We start from the raw sequence: 23,809 nt of genomic DNA on the forward strand, positions 1-23,809 counted from the left end.
GCTTCCTTTCATTACTTCCCCCGCGTTGGTTGGGGGTTTTGATGAAAGACCACCAACCACCAGCGTAATGAAAAGTGCCGACAACCACATTAAAGAAAGGATCTGTTGTCGATTTTGTCTGTGTGTTTTTTTTTTCATTTCATTTTTCCTTTCAGCTTCGTCATCCTTTCTTACAAAACCCCTTTTGCACGTGAATTTCGAAGAACAATTTACTCCTTTCAGCAAGCGGGGTTCGAAAATTTGCTTTAATCATATTCAAATTCCCACTATCCCCCGTTTTTTGAACTTCTCCCAGCTCCCTGCTCACCATGTAATGATGACGAGGGTGAAAATCCTAGAACACAGGGATTGCACTTTCTATCTCTCTTTCTCTTTCTCTCTCTCACTCACTACCGGCTCGTAATATTTCCCTCGGGATGGAAGTGACCATTGACATCCATCTTTGCAATTCAAATTTGTTTCTCGTTGGTGATCACCCCATCAGTCTCTCGCGTCGTCCGTCTTTAAAAACCCGTTCGGTGCCTTGTCGTGAGGTATTATTTCAATGAAAGGATTTTTCCTTCGCTTGGCCGCCGTACCAATCTCGGTGACATTCGCCCCTTGAACGGGGAACGGCAAGAAGCGCTGGCAGTTAGTTGCCTTTTCGCACAATTTATATGCAATTAGGGACGGTCGAACGGGTTACTTTACTTTTTAGAGTGAAGTCTGATGCCTGATGATGGTAAGCGGAAAGATATCGGGTGAAAGGCAAGGAAATGGGTTTATTGTGAAAAGGAGCGAGAACCCATGTTGCAATACAACTCACAAAGGATCGGCGCTTTTTTTCTTCCTTGCGCTTCTTTGTTTAGTAAAAAGTTTTTGTTAACTTCGGCCTTTCCCGTTTGAAATCACTGCAGTGTTGTTTTGTGTTCCAATTGCTGACGTTTTCTTGAATTGTTGTTCCCCAAAAAAAAAACACACACAATCTCGAAAAATAATCTATTTTTCTTCCCGGTTTTTTGTCACATTTTGGGAGGCATGTCTTTCTGTTTATTCGGTGCGCGCGCTGCCATTCTCCAAAATTTCACTTCAACTAACTAAAAAAAAAGTAAGGGAAAAGACCTTAGGGGTACTACCCTCTTGCCTGCGACATAAGACATCTTTCTACCATCCTGTTGCGTACACACATCCCGGGACACAGTAAGGGAGGAAAAAAAAAGGGACAAGAAGGCACTGACTGAGCGTGGAATTATTTGTTTTCCAGGCATTGCCTATTGCCTACGTGCTAACAAGTATCCCCGGGGAGTAATATCTATGCAAATGGTGGTCCATTTTGGGTTCCTTTGCAAAAAAAAGTGCGATCCTCGGTACTAAATTAACTCGAGATGTATTATTTTCTATTAGATTTTATTTTATCACCTCCATCCACGTTTGCCTGTGGATGGGACGGCTTTCTTTTGCACCGCTGCAGGGTTATTATATCTATTCTCTTTCCTATCTTTGTACGTCGTCTTTTCTTGTTTTGTTTTTGAAGGGGATGGTTGTTTAGCATTTTCCTTATTTCCGGTTATTAGATTTACGTATCGTTGATCATTCATTCACCCTAGGTGAGGTGAGATTTACGTTTTTTTTTTCTCTCTCTCTCTCTTTCTCCATGCATGCAGTAACAAATTTTCGTGCCCAAACTCTTATGACTTTTTATTTGCTTCCCAATGCAGCACGGGGGGAAAGTTTCTAACTCAAAGCCAAAACAATATCTTCCGCCAGTACCACCCGGACAACAACAACAGTCGGTGCCCGGCAGATATTTAAAATGAATACCTATCTTCTTCGGGTACGGGGTTTTTTTTGTTGTTCGCTTAACTTTTCCCATTTTCTGGCCAGCTGTTGCAATCTGGACCAGCTTGCAAGCACCAAATTGCCTTACCGTAGAAACGAGCGACGAATCCATCTCGGGCAGTTATAACTCAATTACATTTACCGTGAACACACATACACCGAACCCAACCCGGGGTTGACTGAACCCGGGGCAATGCTCGGGACACCGTGTCCGATTGGGTATGATGGATGCCTTTTTATGAACTTCATCGCATAACGTGTGTGGGTGTGTCTTATAAGCGAATCGGAATGGGACAGTTTTTCTTCAACATCCCAAGAAGTTTCCGACCGCCCAAGGTGGTCCGGACTGACCATATTTTCCCACCCGGGTTTTTCCATTTTCCAACTTAAAAAGCAAAATAAAGATGGGTGACTGTTAAAATAATTTCCAAAAAAAAGGACAATTTGGTACGAAAATTGGGGGTACGGTACACAAAAAAAAAACCCGTCACGTACACCGCGCCGAAACCGGGTGGGTTCCAAATATCCGGCGGGTGCCGTAATGTGGTAAATTATGATTCAACGAGAAGTCAACGCGGGGTCCGGTGTGCGGGAAAAATGGGAACCCGTAAAATCTATTTTCCTTGTTTTCTGCCGTGCCGTTGCCGACGAGGTGTGACGATTTTTCATTCGCTTGCGTTCGAATAAGGTTTTTCCTCCACACACCCACCCTGCTCTCCTCAACCCTGCGGGGAATATGGGCAAGATATTTCCGAAAGGTAGGTATGGTTGTGGTTGTTTTGTGGGGCGCTGCACAGAAAAGATCATCACCTTTTTCGGCTCACCGTTGTAGCTGTACTTGTGGACGTCCAACACCTGCCTGTCGCCCAATACGGAAAACTTTTCCACACAGCCACCCACACACACACAACTGCTAATGCACCATCCGGGTTAAAAATTATTTCCCAACCACCACCATATCCCGTATACGTGCCCGTTCGGGGCAGTATAAGGAATCGTAAAAGTCGTCGTCATATCGGTTGTTAAAAACCGGCCATCACCCACCGGCCGGCCGACCGCCGAAAGTACCGCTGTTTTGTGGTGAAGCAGCAAGGTGTGTGTAATATTCGACGGAGAATGGCAGCTGTTATGGCATTCTGCTGCAGCATGATGCGCGGGTGGGGCTTAAAAACCGCACCATGTTGTAAAATAATTTCCCTCAAACTCAATCCCAGCCTAATCCCAGCCAACCGCGAACAGGGGAAGGCTCAAACTCGATTGGAAGGGAAGATGGGCACAAAGGAGCGCTTAAATGTCTAACCATGTGGTGCGCTACCTATCATCGTCTCCTTTTTTAGCGAAATAATGTTTTTCTTTCTTTTTGTATTTCTGCTGAAAGAAACTCCATTTCGAAAAATGTAAGCTGAAGTGAAGCGAATAAATGTATTTTTCGTTATAATTTTCCATCATGAAATGAACAAAAAAACCATTTTAACCTTTCATCAGCTACATAGAAATGCAAAATGCAGTTCAGTTCGACGGCGATCGGACCTTCCTCACATCGGTTTAATGTTGATGTTGAGCCTTTCATATTCCTTGAATTCGTGTTATCGAAATCGGCGGCATCTTAAAATCAGCACTGACCGTCGTATGTATGCGCCCATTAAATATGCCCTTCGGTCGACTGAATCCGTCTGATTTATGCTGCCAGACCGACATACTACCGTAAGCGAGCTTGAGGTAAGTGAACTGACCCGTGCCCGGTCGCGTTCATCCATTATTCAGCATGCAGCAGAAATTCGTAGCAGAAATGCGCTCAACCATCATGATGTGTGTGCTTTTTGCCTAGGCCTTTTTTGTTCCCTTAGCCACGGCCACACACGTGCTGACCTGGCACGTTGGCTTTTACCCGACACACACACACACACAGAGAGAGAGGTCAGCAAATGGTGCTGACTTGTTACTAAAACTATTCAAAAGCCTCTTTTTATTTGCTTTTACTTGTGCATGCTGGAAAAAGTGCAGCTTTCCCAATCCTTTCTGCGTGCTTTCTCGCACGGCTTTCCTCGTCCTGAACTTAAGGGTTTTTTTTTTCTTTTGTTAAGCGCGATATGTTAGGTGTTTGAAAGAGTTTTGTGTTAATTTTGAAGATATGCTTTATATCTGTGACTTTGTCTGTTCTTTTCTAGGGATTGATTTTAAAAGGCATGTTAGCTAACGAAAAATCTTGTTCTAATTTCTCGAAACTAAACGTTGCTAGAATATTTGGCTAGAAAATTTTAAATCAATATACAGTCAGTCCTCGAGATACGCGGATTCTGAGATACGCGATTTTTGGAAATTTGTCAGCTGAACTAGTTTATAGCACAAAATCTAAGCAAAATGGTAAAAAATTGGCCGAAAATACCTTTTTTGTCACATAAAACATTTGTTTTTAACTTATTTCAATGTAATCTTTCTTAAAATCGCCTAATTCGCTGCCTTAATTTAATGCAGAGCAGGAAGTCGATTCTGTGACTTTGAGGTATAAACGAAATTGCACTGGGATTCGACTTACGCGGAAATTCGAGTTACGCGGATTTTTCCCGGGTTATGGCGGTCCACTATAATAGCGTATATCGGGGGCTGCCTGTATTAGCATGTCAAATCAATTTGATGATCTATGGCCGTCAACGTAATACAGCACAATTCCACCAGAGGGCGCCATAGAAAAACAAAAGAGTCTCTTCTTACGAATTCGGCGTAAATAAATGGAAAAAATAGAACCTCGTTACAGTAAGAAATATACTAAAGTTTTGATAATTATTTCTTCCTATGGAATTCGGACAAAACCTCTTCAAAATAGCCATTTTTGTATTTCGTAATTATCCTTTAAAAAAGTTTTATTATCCTATTTTTTTAACTTCTAAGTTGAAATAGTTCTTAGCTGCCATAATTTTGCCAAACTTCAAACGCGGCAATTGAAGTCTCATAAACTTAAACATCAACCCACTATTCCCTCTTTTCCTGCGATACTAGCGAACATATTATTTTCTGCCCATCTCAAAGTGTACTCGCACTTCAATTTCTTCGTCCGCATTTCAGCTTCTACTACCGTCGTTGAACAGTGCAAATTTTCACACAATTTTCACACACTCTTTTTTCGCCATTGGATAAAAGAACTTCTTGTATGGTACCGACTTTCCCCGTCGGCATGGCCTGGCTACGTTATGAATGGCCGACACACCCATCAACGTCTGTGTGATTCTTTCTGACTAAACCCCTGATTTAAACCCCACTCTAGCACGCTTAGCGATAAGCAAATATTAAGCACTATTCAAATGTTGCCAGCTGGCGGGATCGGTGTTGTAGTGCTCGAGGTGAAATATCTTCCCTACATTTATCTGCTGACAGAAAGGGAAAAGGAAGGGTGCATATCAAAACTAGCGAGTAACTATTTACCGAGCCGTTTTTTTTTTTTTGTTGCAACTCGGTATCGTCCTTTCAACATCGTCCATTTTGACGTGACCAGTCACTTATAGCGAGTGAAAAAGGGGGTTAGTAAGCTAGTGGGAAGTCTTGTTAGGTCTGTGTGTTTGGGTGTTATTTTTCGTTATTTGTCTAGTCAACCAACGCCCATTAAAAGGTGGCACCTCTCACAAGCACCCACTCATCTAAAGCTTCCCACTAGGTCGAGATTTTTTTTTAAATGGCTTTAGCAACTATTCATCGTGCACGGTGCAAGAATTAGAAAGTACAGGGTGATGAGGTTGAAACAGCTTTCAAAAGAAAATATACGGAAGTGTGTTAAGGAAAAATGTAAACCGTTCTGTGGATCTAATCGAGAGCAGCACCATCAGGGTGGGCGTATATGTTCCATTAATCTATGACCGGGTTGACGAAAGTGACAAACACATTTGCGCATTTAGTACCCCGCACTCTATTTTTGTTCCGAAGGTACGTACAAATCGCTGCTCTGTGGGGTGACGCTAATTTTGCTTTCTTCATCACTTCATCAATCCTCTCAACAACTTTCTGTCCACCATATGCACCCGCGATGCTTTCCTTGTAAAACTTGGGTGCATCTACATCATCATCATCATCTCCATCCCACGGAAGCAACATTACGGTAGCAAAGCATTGCCCCGTAAAACAACTCTCCGCACGGGAAAACGGGACAGTGTTTATGCTTAACACACCGCCAACACCGTACGAGCGTACATAAGCTTTTTGCCCGAGAGCTTTTTTTCCTCGAAGAGGGCTGTTGTTTCTTTGGTTCGTGCTTTGCATTTTTCACACCTTGCTGCACACATGCAAAACAAAAAAGGCGAAGGAACTAAATGCACCATCATCACACAGTGCTGACCTTATTTGTTGCATGACCGTCTTGCTGAGCAGATTTTTACTGTTTGCTCTTTCAACTGCACACTGCACGTATCGATGTGTGTGTGTGTTGCTGTATTTTCGATCCATTTAAAGGAGAGAGGAGTTGGGGCTGGTGCTGGCGTTCAGGGGGTGTGCTACATGGTTTTTCGTTTTTCCCTGTTCCTCAACATTTCCCAACATATCACGTTTTAGTTCTTTCCCAGCATTAGCTCCCCGTTTTTGCAGCATTCTCGTTGATGTATTGCAAACAACCCCTGGTGATATGGTGTGTGACCGTTCGGGGAGGGGTTGGGGGATCTATTATGCACCAATCTCAGGTGTAAAGTGAAAGCACCTTTTCCTTCGCAAAGGAGAGTTGGCAAGCTTAAGTTTGCTTTCGTTTTATTTTGTTGTGTATGGTTCACTCTTGTCAATTTTTGAATTTTCTCGTGTGAAACTGTATTCCATTTTTTTTCTGTTAACCTCGCTCTTTGTTGCTCTCATGCAAATGTGTTTCTCCTGGGAAGGTGGCTTAAGAACCAAGAAATGCCAATACATTCCGGAAGCGTTTCGCGATAGTTTCGCGATCCACTTGCGATGCGATCCATTTTTATAGTACCAGCTGGCCCTATTCGAACAGCAACTTCCACGCGTTTCAAGTTGTCTCAAGATCGTTTCCCGTGATGGTGTAAAGCTACTAAAGCGCAAACGATTTTCTTCCATCACCGTTCGGTTTTTTTTGTCGTGTTAAATTGGTTGTGTCATATTTTCTTGACGGTAACGGTACGACATGAAAGCTGGCTGCTTCGTAAAGGGGGAAATACAATCAGGAACTGCACGGAGGTAAAGCAGGCATGTTTTTAGTAGTGTGGAAAAATTGCATCATACGTAAAAATATGCAATCCGATGCAGCAAAATCTGTTACATAGCCTGGCATGGAAGTTCGATTAACATTCATGTACGTTAGAAGGCTGCAGAAAATGAGGTGATGAATGAGTTATCAAAGCTTTTCAGGTAGCTCTATTTGTAGTCTAAAAATTCATAGATTTGTTGTTGAAAGCTTGTTGAAAGTTTAAATAAGTCAGCATCAGTAATAAACCTTACCTTACCAGACCTCCATTATAGCACAACTTTTTTTTCCATTTCACTCACAGCGACGCCATTACAGTTTTAAATACATTCTCGTAAAATGTGGACACCTTGCAAAACAAAAAAAATACTCTAACACGCCGTCATTACGTTTGGAGTGTCTTACCGTGTCGTCATCGTGTCGAGTTTGTCGTTGAAATGTAATAATAGTAATCATGAAAATTATTTCATCCATTTTGTTACTATTTTTCCATCCTGCACGGTACGGAAGGAAATACGGGTGGTTAAGTGATTTTTTTTTGTCGTTTCACACTCTGCCTTTCCTGATACAGTTATTATCATGATGTCGTCGTTTGTTACTGTTTTGTGTTTTGTTCCGTTCCCGTTCCCGTTCCCGCATTCCGCGCGAAGTGCCAGTAATGGCCGTAATTCCGTGGTGGTGTAGAAGTGTTTCCATGCGATTTTGGCCTGCACTTACGGCAGGGTATTGTTCTTACCGTCGCAGCTTGCAACAAACAGCAACAAAAAAAGCGTCAATGGAAGTGAACAATTGCATTAAAAATGCATGGAACGGAAAAAATGCTATTATTAAGTAAAGCACCAGGCGTCTCCATTGAAGGGTCGCTCTGGCGTAAAGTACTGTTTTAGTTGCTGTTTTTGTGAATTTTAAAATATTAAATTACGAAATTATTATTTATTTTATTTACTTATTTATCTGCTGTCTGAGACATGCATTTAACAACATTCCTAATTTTATGTAAACCTACCTTATTTCTAATCTCTACATATTATCACGGATCACCTACCTCTTTTTAAAATGATGATTGGAATACTAAAACTATTCTTTACGATATTTAAGTTTTATAATCTTTAATACCTTCGCATTTCGCTCTTCTTTAAAAGAGAATTTAAAATGAATCACGCAATTTCGTTGCCAGTTTTTGTGTGTCGTGCGTTCCGTTCTCTTTAAAAATAAATTAAAATTAAAATAGGTCCTCGCAGGGTTCAACTTGGCAGCCCATTAGGCTAACCATGGCTCTCACACCCGCTCGCCTGCCCGGTCCAACCGTCTCTTTGAACACGGACAGTATTTTTTTTTTGCGTTCGTTAGTCCAACGCTGTATGCACTTTCACTTGGGCCGGTGTTGACCAATCGTCCGACCGTATTCACACTACCCACAGCTCGTTGCTGCATTTTTGTGGCTGTTTTATGCGCGAATCAACGCCAAAAAAAAATTAGCCACAGGTCGCACGAAAATGGTGAAAGTTTTAATTTTCATTTTAGACAATGAAGATAAACGTTCACGCTGCTGCTGCCACCCGGCAATGGATGCGAGAGTTAAATTAAGTATGGCGAAAGAGGAACAAAAATAAAGGAAGGAATAGCTACCGACCACGTGACCGAGCTCTCTTCGAGCAGGAAAGAGGACCATTTAGGAAGCATTTTTGTGTGTTTTGATTTGGGTTGGGTTTCGCCACCTTTCTTTCTGCTATCATATATTTTAATACAAACTGTAATAGCGCAGGCTCGCAAACGTATTTTGGAACGGGAGTTTTTTGGGAAATTTAGAATAGAAAAAAGACACCATCTTCTCTTTTGAATGCGAAAGTTTCAATTTTTCGGTACCTCAAGCATAAGGCATCATAGCATAAGGTATGTTTGAGTAACTAACTGTGAGACTTTTACTAAGAATAGCAATTAACAGGTGTATTTAACATGTTTGTGTACTAAAATGGTGCGAGATTCGATATCGGCGTCTGACCATTTATTCCCTTGGCTGGTTTCTGAAGCATATTTCCCCCTTCGATGTTTTTTTGTTCGTCTCCAAACGTTTATATATGTTCTGCGTGAGTTTGCACGAGCAAAAGTTTTCGATTCGAAATACCTGAGAATGGAATAAAATACGATCACACTTCCCTCTCGGCGGAACCCCGGCGTTCCAAAGGAAGGATTGTGCAGTACGCCAAACTTTCGCATCCAATAAAGTACGATTATTTTAATCAGACTCCAATCAGGTTCTCGCCCTTCCATCGCACTGCACCGCATGCTTCTACGGAGTGTGAAAGTCGTCTAGTGCAGCAAAAAAAAAAAAAAACAGAACTTGCACTACCCAACACTCCACTTCCTGAATCCGGAATGATTGGAGTTTATAATCTTCTTTATCGATAAATTTCGGACAAAGTTTTGGTATCTAACCGAAAGGCGTCCTGTTTCCTTCCTTTTCCCACTCATGTTGATTGTTTTGCCGGAGAAAGTGTTGGTTTTTCCTTTTTTCTAGTTTTTTTTTCTATTCAAGAAAGAATTCTATCAACTGGACTTTTCTTCTCTCTTTGATTCAAGGTGTTGGGTGTTGAATATCTCGGGATTTGTTCTTTTTTTCTCCCAAAAAGCACTAAATTTGGCCCACAGGAAGTCAATCTTCGGTTGAGTCTTTGGTTGAAATTGAAAAAGTTTCACCAAACTTGGCTAGGAACACAGAAATAATGTTATGTGATCGTTTTTTTTAGTTAAGTATTTAAAAGAATTGAATGTCTGTGCACAGTGTGACGTGTTTTTTTTTTAATATTTGCTTCCGTTGTAGTATGAGTTTCGTAAAGATGTTTTAAACGTTGCAACAAAATGCAAACATATGATTTCAATCATTTCATCTTCGAGGAATCCCATCATCCCTCAGATTTAATAATCAATTTGCAGCCTGACGTACGACGAAACCAGAAACAAGCTGATATCCTTTCGCCATCGTCTATACGGCAGGAAGAATTTGTAGAATCATTTTCCACGACACGATCACTTCCGGTCGGTCCCGGTATCATTACTATGATAATTTCCGTCCGTTTCATGCATAAAAATGTGTTTCCAGAGTGATTCCAGGATGGTTTGTGCCTGTCTCTCTGCACCGTGTGCCGGGGTGGAAGTATTTAGCGCATTCGCGTGGGATCCAACGCATGCATATTGCAATATTGCGACCATCAGTCTCCGTACCGCAGAAACTGGTTGGCGGTGTTGTTGTCGTTGCTTCTGTAAACGATTTTGCACTTTCCGGCTGTGCCGGCTACCCGTAACATCTCCAACCGGTCCCGGTGCCTTCCATCACCGAGAGAGGGTGCATGAAAATGCATTCGAGAAAATTTCAATATTCCCCCCCCCCCCCCCCCCCCCCCTCCCCCGGTCTGGTGTGACATTACGTCGCATGATCGAGTGCTGTGGCAGCACACTTTGGTGCCGTGGACCAACCAACGGTTTGGGGCTCATGACGGACGGACAAGTCGCTGTAACGACTTTTACAATTTATCCATCCGCTGCACCATATGATGACGGTGTGGTGCAATGGTTGAAGGATGAAATCATTGCAGCTATTGCAAGACAGAAGTGCAACAGTGTTCACTTGTGGGATGGAACGACGAGCACATTACTTACACTTCGTTCCAAAAGTAGCAACGCCGTGCATGGTGATGCTGATTTTAATTTGAATTTTTTCTTGCAATATTCAACTAGATTCCCCACAGCAGATCGTTGAGTATAAGCGAATACTTAATGTTTAAACGGCGCAGCGATACAATTTATGTTGAACGAGGTTCTCAGCTACACAAGCGTATGAGTCTGAACTGAAAATGAGCTAAATAGCATAGCTGACCCATTTTCCGTAATTTTGCGTGAATATCATCACATTCCCCATTTCGCATAAAACAGTGGACACGAAAACCTACAGTAAACACAACGTCAACGTTCATATTAACAAACAAAGAGTGATGGTAAATTCTTCCCTTGTAACATTGGTTTGTAAAAGGCGAGTGTACGGATTTGCGAATTACGGATTATTTTCTTTCGTAATATTTACCGGACTTGATTATGTGGCGTCGAAAAAAAGAGTGATTTATTGCGTTGCACCCGGATTTATAATAAATGTATTCACCCTGGCATTCACCTTCCGACAATTGAAACTTGACGAATCCGATCGTCAACTGTCAACTTCCTGCCTGCTGTGTTGTTGTGCGTGTACATCGAGTATTACATGCTCTGTGCTCTGTGCTCTGTGCTCTGTGCTCTGTGCTCTAGTACAACATAATTATTGCATTAAAGCCACTGTTGTACAGCCAGTGCACTAAATATTAGTATCCGGTGAGAACTTTCCGGCTGAATTGGTTTTCAATATCTAAAATCAGGGCGTTGAATTGCAAAACATGAAAATCTTAGGTACTATTATTATTACACGAACTTGAGATAACCAAAAGCTTAGTATTGTAAAAAGACTTTCCAGATCAGCGTATTTGCATTATTATTCTCGAACCACTGCAATGCATAGCAATTTAGCTATCAATAATAAACCGTGGAAAATTCAAATCTTATCATAACTCAAATTGGTAACAATAGCCACAGCTTCTAAGTACAATCTACAAAGCTATAGACGATAAACATTATTTATTTACATTATTTATTTTTAATGATTTGTTTCTCGCGATTCGAAAATTCTTCACAACGTTTTCTTAAATACTAAGGTGGGTCCAGTGTTTCCCGGGAGTTAGCAAGGTATTACATGCTCTTCTGCTCAGCGGATACAGTATCGATGGAGTAAAAATGTGTAAAGATCGATTGAGTAAGGAGTGTGACCTCCCTTAACACGTTGACTGCCGTGTCACCCAAAAAGTGGGTGACGGCGATACTTCTCACCAGGCCGCGTCATCCACTTTTTGGGTGACAACAAATCGGCTCAACGTGCCGTATACGGGGAGTACGAATACTATGACAAACAAATCACGCTGTTATAGCATTTCCATCTGCACATACTATCTTACCTTTGTAAAATTGTATGTTTTACATAAATAGATTAGTATCATTACGTAAATACCTAGTTACTTAGGAGTATATATTTTTTTGTTTCTTCAAAAACGGCCAGTGCCGTATTAAATTGTAAATTAATTTATTGTACAATTCACATTCGTTTGAAGACATTTCCTTCTCCAAACAGTGAAAGAACACCTTATCCAGGGTGTACTCGGTCGACCTATTATTTATTATAAGATGGTGAAGCATTCTTCACACATCTGTGGCTGAGTTTTTACGTTATTACGATCCTTTGACTGTTGTTTCGGTCACATGCACGAAACCTGACAATAAAAAATTAATTGAACATAATAAGACCGGTACTATAATAATAATAATATATGTTTGTTTGTGTATGTTTGAAATGATCACAGGTGATCATGCATGAGCAGGCGAAGTGCTTCGCACAAAGCCTTATGCGGAAGGTCGCGCTCGCGCTATAGCGATTTCCATGGCCTGACGAAGAATTTCGCTCAAAATGGCTTGGCAGTCAACGTGTTAATTAATAATTTTTACTCGTACTTTTTAGTAATACTGAGGTACCTGGCCTTTATATATGAGGAATATATGGATAAACATAATTGTTTGAGGAATAATCATACTCTGGGACGCAATAAGCGAAATTCTCTAAGAAAAATATTCCCTGATAATAAAATGAAAAGGTGCAAAAGTAATTTTATTTACGCCTAAATTTTCCTTAGTAATTGTTTATGGGACCTATTTTTATGACATTTCAAAACGATAATTGAACTACGATCTTCGTTGTATAAATCCTCCAAGAGCGAGAGCTTTTTTTTATTAGCCCATGTGCTTCAGTTCATTAATTCAATTGAATGAAGTTTATCAGTTAATTTTCTTCCTTAATATACGTAAATTACGCGGAAGCACCTCAACTCTTTCAAGTCAACCCGAATGGTACAACGCAAACGATTAACGGAAATTACTAAACATAACTATCCTTTGCCCTTTATCCTTTATATAAGACACCGACACCAATATGTGACACCGAAATTCACAATGGCTCTTCCATAAAATTGCTAGAATTCCCAGACGATGTGAATTTCAAAACCATCCCATTTATTCGAATGATGAAAGTTAAAATTTTAAAATAATGCTCCAAAAACCTTCGGGACAACGCGAAAAGCCATCACCATTCAAACAAACAAACAAAAAACACCCGATGTCCATAAGTCGTTATTTTTGTGCCGTATACCGTAAGCGCAAAAGGGTATCTGTGAAAATGGCGCAAAAAAAGCGTACGAAAGCGACACATTAAAAAGGCATAATCAAAGCGCTGTGCCGGTTTTTTTTTGTCCCCGTGCAAGCGCGAACTTCCCTGTGGCGTCTCCCTAATCTGTCTGGTGGGGGTTTTGGTAGAAACAGACGAGAACCAGGCGGGAAAGAATTTGCTCGTGCGGGCATTCCAAGCCGATGGTCAAGCGAAACACACACAGCCCGGCCGGCGCCAGCCAAATGCGATTGGGGTTACGTTTTCATTTCGCGTATTTTGTGTTTCAGTCTTTCGGACGCGCCACTCCTCGAGTTGCAGTAAATTTGAGACGAGTTCTTTTAGATGACAGCAATGTGTGTTTGACCATAAGGACTGTTTCCCCTTTTTCCCTTTTTTTTTTTTTGGTAACACATCCTCGTTAACGTATGCAGTGATGGTCCTTTTCTATGGGGCACGAAGTGAAAGTGTTGTCCGGTCCCTCGATCCGATTCTGTTTCGCTAACAAATCCTAAATTATGTCGTGCATGTGGTGTGTGCCGTTTGGTTATTCTACCGTTATACTGTTTGCTGTTGTAGTGCCGGATTCTTTCCGCTTTCCGAGTGTCATACCGGACACTGGACAACCATCATTCATCTTCATTTCATTCCGAATTCCCAGTGGGGACGAATTCAGGAAAAACACCAACACTTCTTCCCAGAAGATCACATTCCAGAATTTAATGGTTAAAAAAAGAATACACACTCGCAAAACAACTCAGCAAAATTGGAAAACTCGTCCTGTGACGTCTAGTGGCCACACTGTTCCCCTGCTAGGACGGTGAAAGTGAAAGTGTCCCATTGTGAATAGTGCCTTCACGGTAGGCATATTTTCCATCAAAACCCATCTCGGCCGCGGGACAAAAAAACAAAAGGAAATTGGTGGAAAATTGAAAATGCATTCACTTCCGTGTCCGACCTGTGTACAGGACACCGTGCGCGGTCATCTTCTCTCTCTCTCTCTCGCGCCCACTCGCCCGGCCAATGGAGAAAATGAAAGTTAAAATAATTTATGGCACGTACATAAAAGTAAAGTTTTTGGGTGCATGTACATAAATTTAATGGAAAAACTCCTTCCTTTCTCTGGCCGGAGTATTTTTTTTTTTTGGTCTCCTCTCGTGGTGCTATCTTCACACTGTCTCTATTTCATTTCGCTACAATTAGAAGGTACATTGGTGGTCACCTGAGTGTGCCGGATGGTGTCGAAAACAAAAAAAAACGCTACTCCCCACGCGTTCACTAGTGGCTGGTTGGTTCCCTCCGGAAAAAGGTCCGCACTAGTAGATGACCATCCTTCCCGTTTGCAGGGTCGTTTTCGGATTCTCCAGTGCCTCGCAGCGCATGCGGAAAATTTGCGTTTTTCACAAATCGTCGTCGTCAACGCCACCACGTCTAGCGGTGTGGCATGGGAAGGAAGAAATAAAATATTCCAACATTCCCCTCAGTATGCGGCCTCGACGGTGGTCTTTCACGCGAGATGCGGCACTCAACAACGCGCTGGACTCCATTTTTCATTCCAGTTACAGCGGTTCCACTGCTCTCGGACTAGACTGGTCGGGGTCCCACTGCTGCTTGGGTTATCCTGAAGGATACAATTTTTAATTAACAGACTCCCACACTCACAGTTCATCCGGGCCCATCGCAAACGGACGGTGGCTTTGGTTTTTCCGGTTTGGAAGTCATCATAATAATTAATGGCACTGCAGCAGCAAGTAGGCAGCGGGGTACCCGTGCGTTGGGTAACAAGTAGGGTTGGAAAAACCATACGGCGAGAAATTGCTCCTTTACCATTTGCCACCTTGCATGCTGCTGTATGCATGACGGTTTGGGACGCGTTTGATAAATATTTATGGCAAATTTTTAGCTTCTAGTGTGATCTTTATCCGGTTCCGGATGTACTACACAATCAAACCGATGTAGCGCACACGAATGATCATTGTATACGCACAGACGCTATAAGACACATAACAAAACAAGTTGAAGTAGTTTTGAGTGCGTATTCTCATCTTAAAAATCGTTAAAAAAATAATATATAGCTAATATAAAAGCATTTTTACAATCATTTCAGTTTAGTAAATACTATCATGCAATGCTAATGTGGCAGCGATTTTCATATAATTTAAAACGAACGATTTGTTTAGCTAAGATCAGTTTATTGTCCTAGATCTGGAACACTTTTTACAAAATCTGTTCTCGTGGGAATCTAAATCGCTACTGCCCGAACGTGTTGCTATCCGCGTCCGCGTATCGGCCCTTAACGCATGCCTTCCTTCGCTCCTTATTTGGGCATTTCGAATTCCGAACGCTGACCGTTGACCCTTTCCTGCTGCCGAACCCTGTCATCGACGCGCACTGTTTTTCGATGCGCGGTTATCGATTATCGATCAAACGGAAAATCGATCGTTCTCGATCGATTCCCAGCAACTGTCATCCTAACTGTTTCTCTGTTGATATGTCGTGTCAACAGCTAAGGATTCTGAAGCTAAATTAGGTGTTTCCTTATTTAGTGTTGCTTGGTTTAGTGATCCTTATGTTTTTTTGTTTATAATTGCACCAATTGGTTTCATTTCCATTAGACTTTTCCTTGCTGTAATGCTGTAAAGATAACCTTTAAAAATCATTATTGCAAAACATCGCGGATTTAGCACTCGCAACATGTACAGAAAATATAATAAATTGAGGAAAACGATCAATTTTCAATGCAACTAAAACAACCAATAGTTTTTGAAAAATTGTACAAAATCTGAAATGTTAAGTATTATTTCGATTTTTTCCCTGATCTCTGATATTTTTATCTATCAAAACATATACACACAGTACCCAGCAATTGTTCTTCTTTAATATGAACAAACCATATAAATATATTAATATTTTTCATAATGACAACAAATAAAGAACCTTATCAGCTTCTCATTAACACCTTTGCAATTATAGTTCTTTTCTTTTTCGTAACTCCATTAAAACATTAAATTTGTAGCACATTTTTAATTAACACTACTGCCAGGTTTCCGTTTTCCACTAGCACAAAGAAAAAATCAACCAAAAGTAGTTTTTATTTCGTTTAACAACGATAATTTAGTGTTTCGCTTTGATGTTCACGTAGGAAGTTCCTTTATGCTCCACCATCGAAGGTGTCTAGCGGAACAGAACAGAGTGTACCGATTGAAAGAGTTTACTTATGGTAGAAAGGTAGAAAGGCAAAAAAAAACGAGATCAATCAAGCCACTACCGTCACTAAGTAATGTGGGAAAAATAAGGCACGAGTTACCTGCAACGAAAGTGTTGCTGCTCACCTTGCCCAGATGGGAAAATGGAAGCAAACACATGGAATGAAAACAGCAAAACAAAACAAAAAAAACGAATACTCCACCAGAAGTGTGCAGTAGTGCAGATGGGAAGCTATAGTACCGAGGTAAAACGAGAACAAAGTGCAAACGCTTTTCCCCGTGATAATGCGATCAAGGGTCATTGTAAGGAAAAATGTGAAACTATGAAAAGCGTTTCTGCTATATAGCGTAAATGAGCAATACGAGCAAATGGCATAAGTGTGACTAAAGCAAGAGGGAGGAATGGGTTTTTTTTTCTCTTTGCTGGTTTAGGATGATGAAACAGAATGAAGATCATTTAGTGTTTTCCACATTCTAATGATTGTCACTGTTCCACATCCGTGGGGACAAAATAAAACCTGCTTCATTGTAGTGCTTTCAATCAAACGATTTATAATGATGGTTTTATTTTTCACTTTGAAATAGTTTTATAAAAAACTTTTACACTCTTTTTTCCTGTGCCAGCTTGTTGTGACTTTTTTTTGCACATTATAGCAAAAGCAAATGTCATAAATTGAAAGGACGCTAAATAAAGGTACAGATTGGTGACAAAAAGTGTAGTTTTTCCCTACTCAAAGCTCTCTAGAAACAAGCTCCGCTTGTTGAAGATGGACCGGAAATTTTCTATGCCGTCACAGCTTTTGCCAAGGGCACACATTCTCGGAGATGTGTCCCCACAGTACTCGGAGCGGAAGATTGTGCGAATCGTGGTGCGTGTGTCGTGAATGGAAAGGAAGTGTTTGGAAAAAAACTCAATCAAAGTGTAATAAAACCAAACGACGGTGACAGTGGCGCGACGTGCAACGGACAAAGGCGACGGCGAGGCGAGATCGTGTCATGTTCCGGTATGTTGCAGGATGCAAAAGCGCCATCTCACGCTCTGCCAACAAAAGAACGGAACGTGCGCCAAAGTTTCGCACTCCACTCGCACTTCCCGGACGGGCAATGGGAACGAGCGTGTTAGTATATCTTCCATTTTTTTTTTGTTGTCGTTGTCGTTGTCCTGCAGGTTTGTTCTCGTCCTCCTCTGACAGCTTTAACCGTGCGGTATGTGTGGCACCCGTACTTTCTTCCTCTCCATTGCAGTCCACACACCGACCTCAACCGCAAATGAGACATGCCAGCGCGAAAGTACAGCGGACACGTTGTGAACTCTTACGGTGAGGCTGAGTCACAAAAAAAACGTGCCCAATCTTACGCAACGGAAAGTGTCGCGTGGCACCACGGCCTCATGCTGGATGTACATGAGTGCTTCGGTAAAAATAGCACACCGAAACGGTTTTACAGAACTGTAACAACAAGTACTACTGCAGTTACGCGCTGCTGCCTGTGTGAGCTTTGAGGGTTTTTTTTTGCTGCTGTTGTGTACGAAGTGTGGTGCAACTTCTCTAAAGGAGCAATGAATGAAGCTTTTTATTCTTCAATAACAGAATAATGGAAGACAAAAAGTGAATTGGGTCGCAAAAAGTGATACGTCTAAAACCGGGAACACAGCACATTCTTTCGATCACATTCGCGCACACACCAAAGCTCGATCTTGCAGCAAAACAGTTCAAAAACAAAATCTATATTAATAGATATAAAAAAATGTTTAGTTTCAAGTTGAATTTCTTGGGATGTTCTGAAGCATGTTTGTCATCTAAAAAATAATCTATTTTCTTTATACATTCCTTAAAACTCTCTATTTGAATAAAAAAATATAGAGGTTATTTTCTTTTCTATTATCTTTTCTTTTATCTTCTTTTATTTTCTATTATCTTTTTTTTATTATTATCTTTTCTAGGTAATCCACACATATTTCGTTTTATTTTTATTTTTGTTTGTTTTATATTTTTGATTACTGTTTATGTGATCTTTTGTGTATTTTGAAAAAAAAAAAAAATTAAATGCGATTTTTTATAAAATTTTCTAGATATATGCTTTTACTTCTAAGTATATCAAATTAAACTGTGAAATCGGCATGGCTTGTGCAATTTTAATCCACCGATCGAGATAAGCTTCTATTAAACTGCAAAACCAGGCACTTTTTAATGTCAAATAACTGTCATTTGAGTACATTTGTTTTGCTTCGCTTACGTACTCGCTTCGCTTGTTTCACCATGGCATAAGCCTCGTGTTGAAAGCTTTTGTTGACATCGGCAAAGTGGAAAGACGTCCCATTAACTTTTTGATATTAAATTCTTCTCCGCTTTTATCATACCTCAAACTACCACGGCTCAGGTTACGTATTGTAGGCTTGGAAAAGCTCGGCAAAAACCTTTCATCGCCCGTGTAACCAACCTCGAACACGCTGAAGAAAGTAAATTTTGTCATTTAATTCTACAATACCTGAAAGCTCCAGGAATGTGTTCGCGTGTGTGTGTGCGCGAGTTTTTATTGCTCAATTTTACAATCGATCCCGCACGGCAGAGAATGTCTCAACCGTCAAACGGTTACCATTCTTGAGTTGGCCCGAAACCAGTACCGAAACGTGGTGCGTGTGTTGCTGTTATCGAGCAAGTACGACATTTTTCCCATCTTATTCCACACACACACACACATGTTACGTTATCCGTTACACACAATCGCCACGTGTCGCTCGCACGATCACGAAACATAATGTCGGTAAATGAGCAGAACAACAGTGCGACAAACTGACGGTAATGTCGCGATCTGCTACCCATCCGCCGTGTGCGCAAAGTGTGTCTAATTGTGGCGCTTTATTGCTCTCAGACCACCACGACCAGTGCCGGTCGCGCTTCGGTCGGTCGTTGAACACACTGCTTTTAACCGTCTCCCAGCAATGGTTAGTGACACTTCACGCGAAGGCCAACGCCACGTTGTCGTTCTCCTCTCCAGTACTTGGGCGCGGTCGTATACGCTTTTCGGAAACCGTTTTTTTGTCCCATCACAGCCAAAGTAATGTTATTCGTGGGCACAGGAGCTGGGGAAGTAATTTTCCTCTTTACCGACACTTACACTTCTCGTACAACGCAACGTTAGGACTCCCAGCGGCAGACAGACACACAGTCGCCTTCCCCTGTGCGGTATGAGATCGACCTGCACACAAAACCAAGCACTGGCGAAAGAGCCATCTTTTCCACGCAAGCACCAAGAGGACTTTCCACTTTGTGCAGAAGGAGAGTGAAACAGGGAGGAGCGGGTGGAATGTGCGGTTTCCGTCAAAATGCGCACGTACTTGTGCTGTCATACACGCGGTCGCGACGCTTCCGTTTCGTAAACGGAATTTCGTGCTTTGGTTGACATTCGCGTTTTTTACTTTTACTTTTACTTTTCTTTTCCCGTCGTCGTCGCTAGATTGCTAGCTGATGTTTTGCTATAATGTCCTTTTCATGGGCACGGCATAGCCGGGGCACCGTAAAGGCAAGCGTGTTCAATTATGTCTTTGTGTGAGAATGTTATGAAATGGGGGCAAAAGCTGGAACCAAACCATATATGTATGTGCACTAATAAGAGCAGAACGAGCTTAATTGAACGGTTGTCTTTTGTTGTTCAATTGATAATTTGGGTAAAGAAAGCCTTTATTCTTTTCGGTGCAATTTGCAAACATTTCCGTTTTTAAATTTATAAATTTTAATTATTATTGTGGTTCTATATTGCATTTTTGCAAACAAATCTAAAATTAAATCGTAATAAAGTATAAAAGAATAAGAATAAAAAATAAAATTAAGTAAAGTAAAGTTTAATAAGAAAGTAAAATAAAAATTAAATGCAAGAAAGTATAAAACATTAAAAAAAACATTAATCCAATTTACCATGAATACGAATACGAAAAAAAATGCGATTACGTAAGACACCGGTCGAAAAGAATTAATTAAAAACGAACAATGTTGAAGATGTTGCCCCAAAACTCTCCCAAACTGTCATTGTTACGCCAATCAGGTTGCGTTTGACATTTGTTCGACACACACGAAAACAATACCGCTCTCAAGCCCAATAGTGTGCTGCTATGCGTCAGATATACGCCTACTGCGACAACAGTTTACTGTCGCACTGTGGTTTGATAAGTCCCCCGCCGCCGTATCTTTCCAGCGCCACCTTTGCGATTAATTTTTGCTTCACATCCACCCGCCAAGAAAACGTAAACATTAAGAACACTTTATCGATGCTTCTCACGTACCTGTGTGGCCGTCTTGACGATTTGTCTACTCAACCCCGGGGGCGGCAAGACATTTGCTACCGTTTAGAGACTCATTGAAGAATGCAAAAAGAAACACAAAAAATCGCTCCAATATTCATCCAAAAACTGCTCCTTCAAGGCAAAGAAAACAAAATCAAACCTCTTCGTCGCCCCGTTTACCTTTGGGAGAAGACGGTGGAGATGTTCGTTCGTTTTACCCTGGGATATGATAAAATAACTGTGTTTTGTAAAAACTTTCCCACATTACTGCTGCATAGCGCGAGTGTGGTGAAGTGTTTTATAACTTTAGGTTGGGTATTTTTTTGGAGCTCCCTCCCACATCGGAATCTCGTTTCATATTCAAACCGTGCAAGGTATTCCGCATCGTCTAGGAGAATCGGGCTGCTAAAATAAGACTGCCACCTATACAAGCGCAGCATAATGAAGAAAGAAGACGGTAAGACGAGAAAAGTAACCAGCAGAATTGCTCAATTCAGTTTTCTTCATGAATTTTAATTTTTGTTGCATTTTTTTTTTTTTGTTGCTCTCTCCATCCAATCGTCATTGCCCTTCCCCCCACACAACACCGCCAACAAGTGCCGGAGATGCCGGGGCAAAATGTGTGTGGAGTAATTAGTCGGTAGCTGGTACGAGCAAAAACCTGTCCCCCGCGCGTACCCTATGGGTACCCTGCAGCCGCGATAGCACCTTGTGCATCGTCTTTTCAATTAGTTTTCGGTTTTCGGTGGCCAACAAAAAAAAAAACCACCCATTGGGCAAGAAAATTGCTTACCAAAAGTTGCTGTTTTACAGTTTTGTGAGGCAAAATTGTGTGAGTGCACAAAACTTTCCTCCTTTGCTTGCGGGGTGCGGGAAGCTTTTGGAAAGCTCGGTTTGGTGGAGGTAAATTAAATGAACTCACTCACTTTACCGGGCAGTGTGCGGGGTTGTGAGAATGGGGTGGTGGGCCCCAAGAGTTAGGGTAATAGTTTTCCGTGCACCTTTCAGATGGGTCGGTTTAGCTAGCTTAAGGCATTGGCTATAATGGTGGTCAGCAAAAGGGGGGCAAATTTCAACCAGAGCTTAATGGGATTTTTATGATGTGATAGTCCTCGGCGCTTCCTTGCCTTACATTCTCCTTCGAGGTAGTGTTTAATTATTCTTTTTTTACGAGGCTCTATTCCTTAAGTGCATTTCAGTTGCACGAATTGCGAATGGTCACTTTAAAGTCTCATTGTTTCCGTTCCGGAAGGTACGGAAGTCCGTACTGCTTTGATCTGCTCCTAGGGAACCACTTATATGTAACGGTTTGCCGAAAATACTACGACCTACATCAATCGTTAAACGAGCGGTGGATGGAAGTACTTTTCATGAACCGCCTGGTCGCTCATTTTTTGACGATCGCTGGAGACATCACAAGTTTGTCCAGGGAGTAAGAAAAGAGCGTGTAATAATCCACTCAAACAAATCCCCAGAACGAACGAACGAACGAAGGAGAGCGCAGGGAGAGGTGTTTTGGGGTAAAAGATTGGAAGTTGTAGGCAACAACTTCGCCATTCATTTTGCTCCGTACTCGCCCCAATACACTAACCACCGTGCGGTTCCTTTCCAACGCCATGCTCCGGTTGGCAAAATGTGGCAAAGTTTACTGAAAAATTGGAAAAGATGGCCAAAGAAGGAGCAAGTTTTGTGTGTACCGGTTTCGTGTTTTTTATGCGCTTGTTGTTATGTTTTGTTTTGCGTCCAAAAAAAAAACTCCCGAATCGCTGGACATCGTTAGACAAACTCTCCACCCCCCCTCCGAAGCCCCAAGTAGAGCAACCAACGATAGAAAACTTCGTCCAATCGTCCCGGGCTGAACGGGTTTCGTTTTTCCATCTATGTTCTATCTACTTTCAAATTTACAGTTCGTTCACAGCACAAGTCCCATTTTGTGTCCCTGGTTTTTTTTGTTTGGTTCTCTTCTCATTTTCTGGAAATTGGGGGGCCTCACAACGCTGCATTCCACTCCCGGTGCATCTCACAGGGATGAAAAGTTTCTCGTCGTCACTCCATCCATTTTGCTTAAGCAAGAAAAATTGTTCGTCCCTAAAACTTGACTACCGAAAACTATTGCCGGACATTCTCCACCATCCTGTAACGATACAATTTGTACTCCATATTAGCTCCGCTTCGTGCATGCATGCCGAGGAGGAGGTGAACGGGACAAAGTTTGTTGCACAAAGTATGAGCCAAGTTAAGCTGCGCAGTAGTAGTGGGGTCCATCACTATGGACACGATACAAATAACACTGGAGTTTTGGGGTCGCAGTCATGCAAAAGAACTAAAACTTCCGGCCCAAAATAATCAAAGATTCATTTTTTTTTTTAATGTAGTCCCGTGCGGAACTGTGTCCATTTCTAACCCAATTCGTCCCATCATTACTTTCCGCCCATCTCTAATGCATCTCTCCCGTTTTTGTGTCCATTTCGTTACAGAGCCCAACTTTGTCGGTTCGTTCGACATCGGTGAGCACGTGTACTTCTTCTTCCGGGAGACGGCGGTCGAGTACATCAACTGCGGCAAGGCGGTCTACTCGCGTGTGGCACGCGTCTGCAAGAAGGACACCGGTGGCAAGAACATCCTCAACCAGAACTGGGCTACGTACTTGAAGGCGCGCATCAACTGTAGCATCTCCGGCGAGTTTCCGTTCTACTTCAACGAGATCCAGGACGTGTACCAGCTGCCCACGGACAAGACCAAGTTCTACGCCACCTTCACGACCAGCACGAACGGTTTGGTCGGGTCGGCCGTCTGTAGCTTTGACATCAATGAAATACATGGCGCGTTCGCTGGTAAGTCCTGAACAATTCCTAAACCGGGCACCACTTTAATAGTCAAACACTGGTGATGTAACTTCAATCGTACCAGCTCCGAAGGGGTAACCATTTCATTCATGTGTCAAGTGTGTCCCGCTAGTTGGTTCCGTTCTCTCTCTCTGACTGGAAATGACTTTCCATCACTCCCAGCACCAGTCATTCCCGCGTCTTGAATCCCTATGTGAC

The 23,809-nt window shown here is 41.8% G+C and overlaps 1 protein-coding gene across 1 annotated transcript in view; it reads left to right on the plus strand.

Annotated features, from left to right (window-relative positions):
• LOC128300300 (semaphorin-2A-like) overlaps window positions 1–23,809 on the plus strand; it is a 323,718-nt gene that overhangs the window by 287,674 nt on the left and 12,235 nt on the right. The window contains exon 8 of the mRNA XM_053036319.1: window positions 23,243–23,599. Coding sequence (XP_052892279.1) covers window positions 23,243–23,599 — 357 coding nt within the window. The remainder of the gene's footprint in view (window positions 1–23,242; window positions 23,600–23,809) is intronic.

The sequence above is a fragment of the Anopheles moucheti genome, chromosome 3 (assembly GCF_943734755.1).
Source record: "Anopheles moucheti chromosome 3, idAnoMoucSN_F20_07, whole genome shotgun sequence".
NCBI classification, from domain to species: Eukaryota; Metazoa; Arthropoda; class Insecta; order Diptera; family Culicidae; genus Anopheles; species Anopheles moucheti.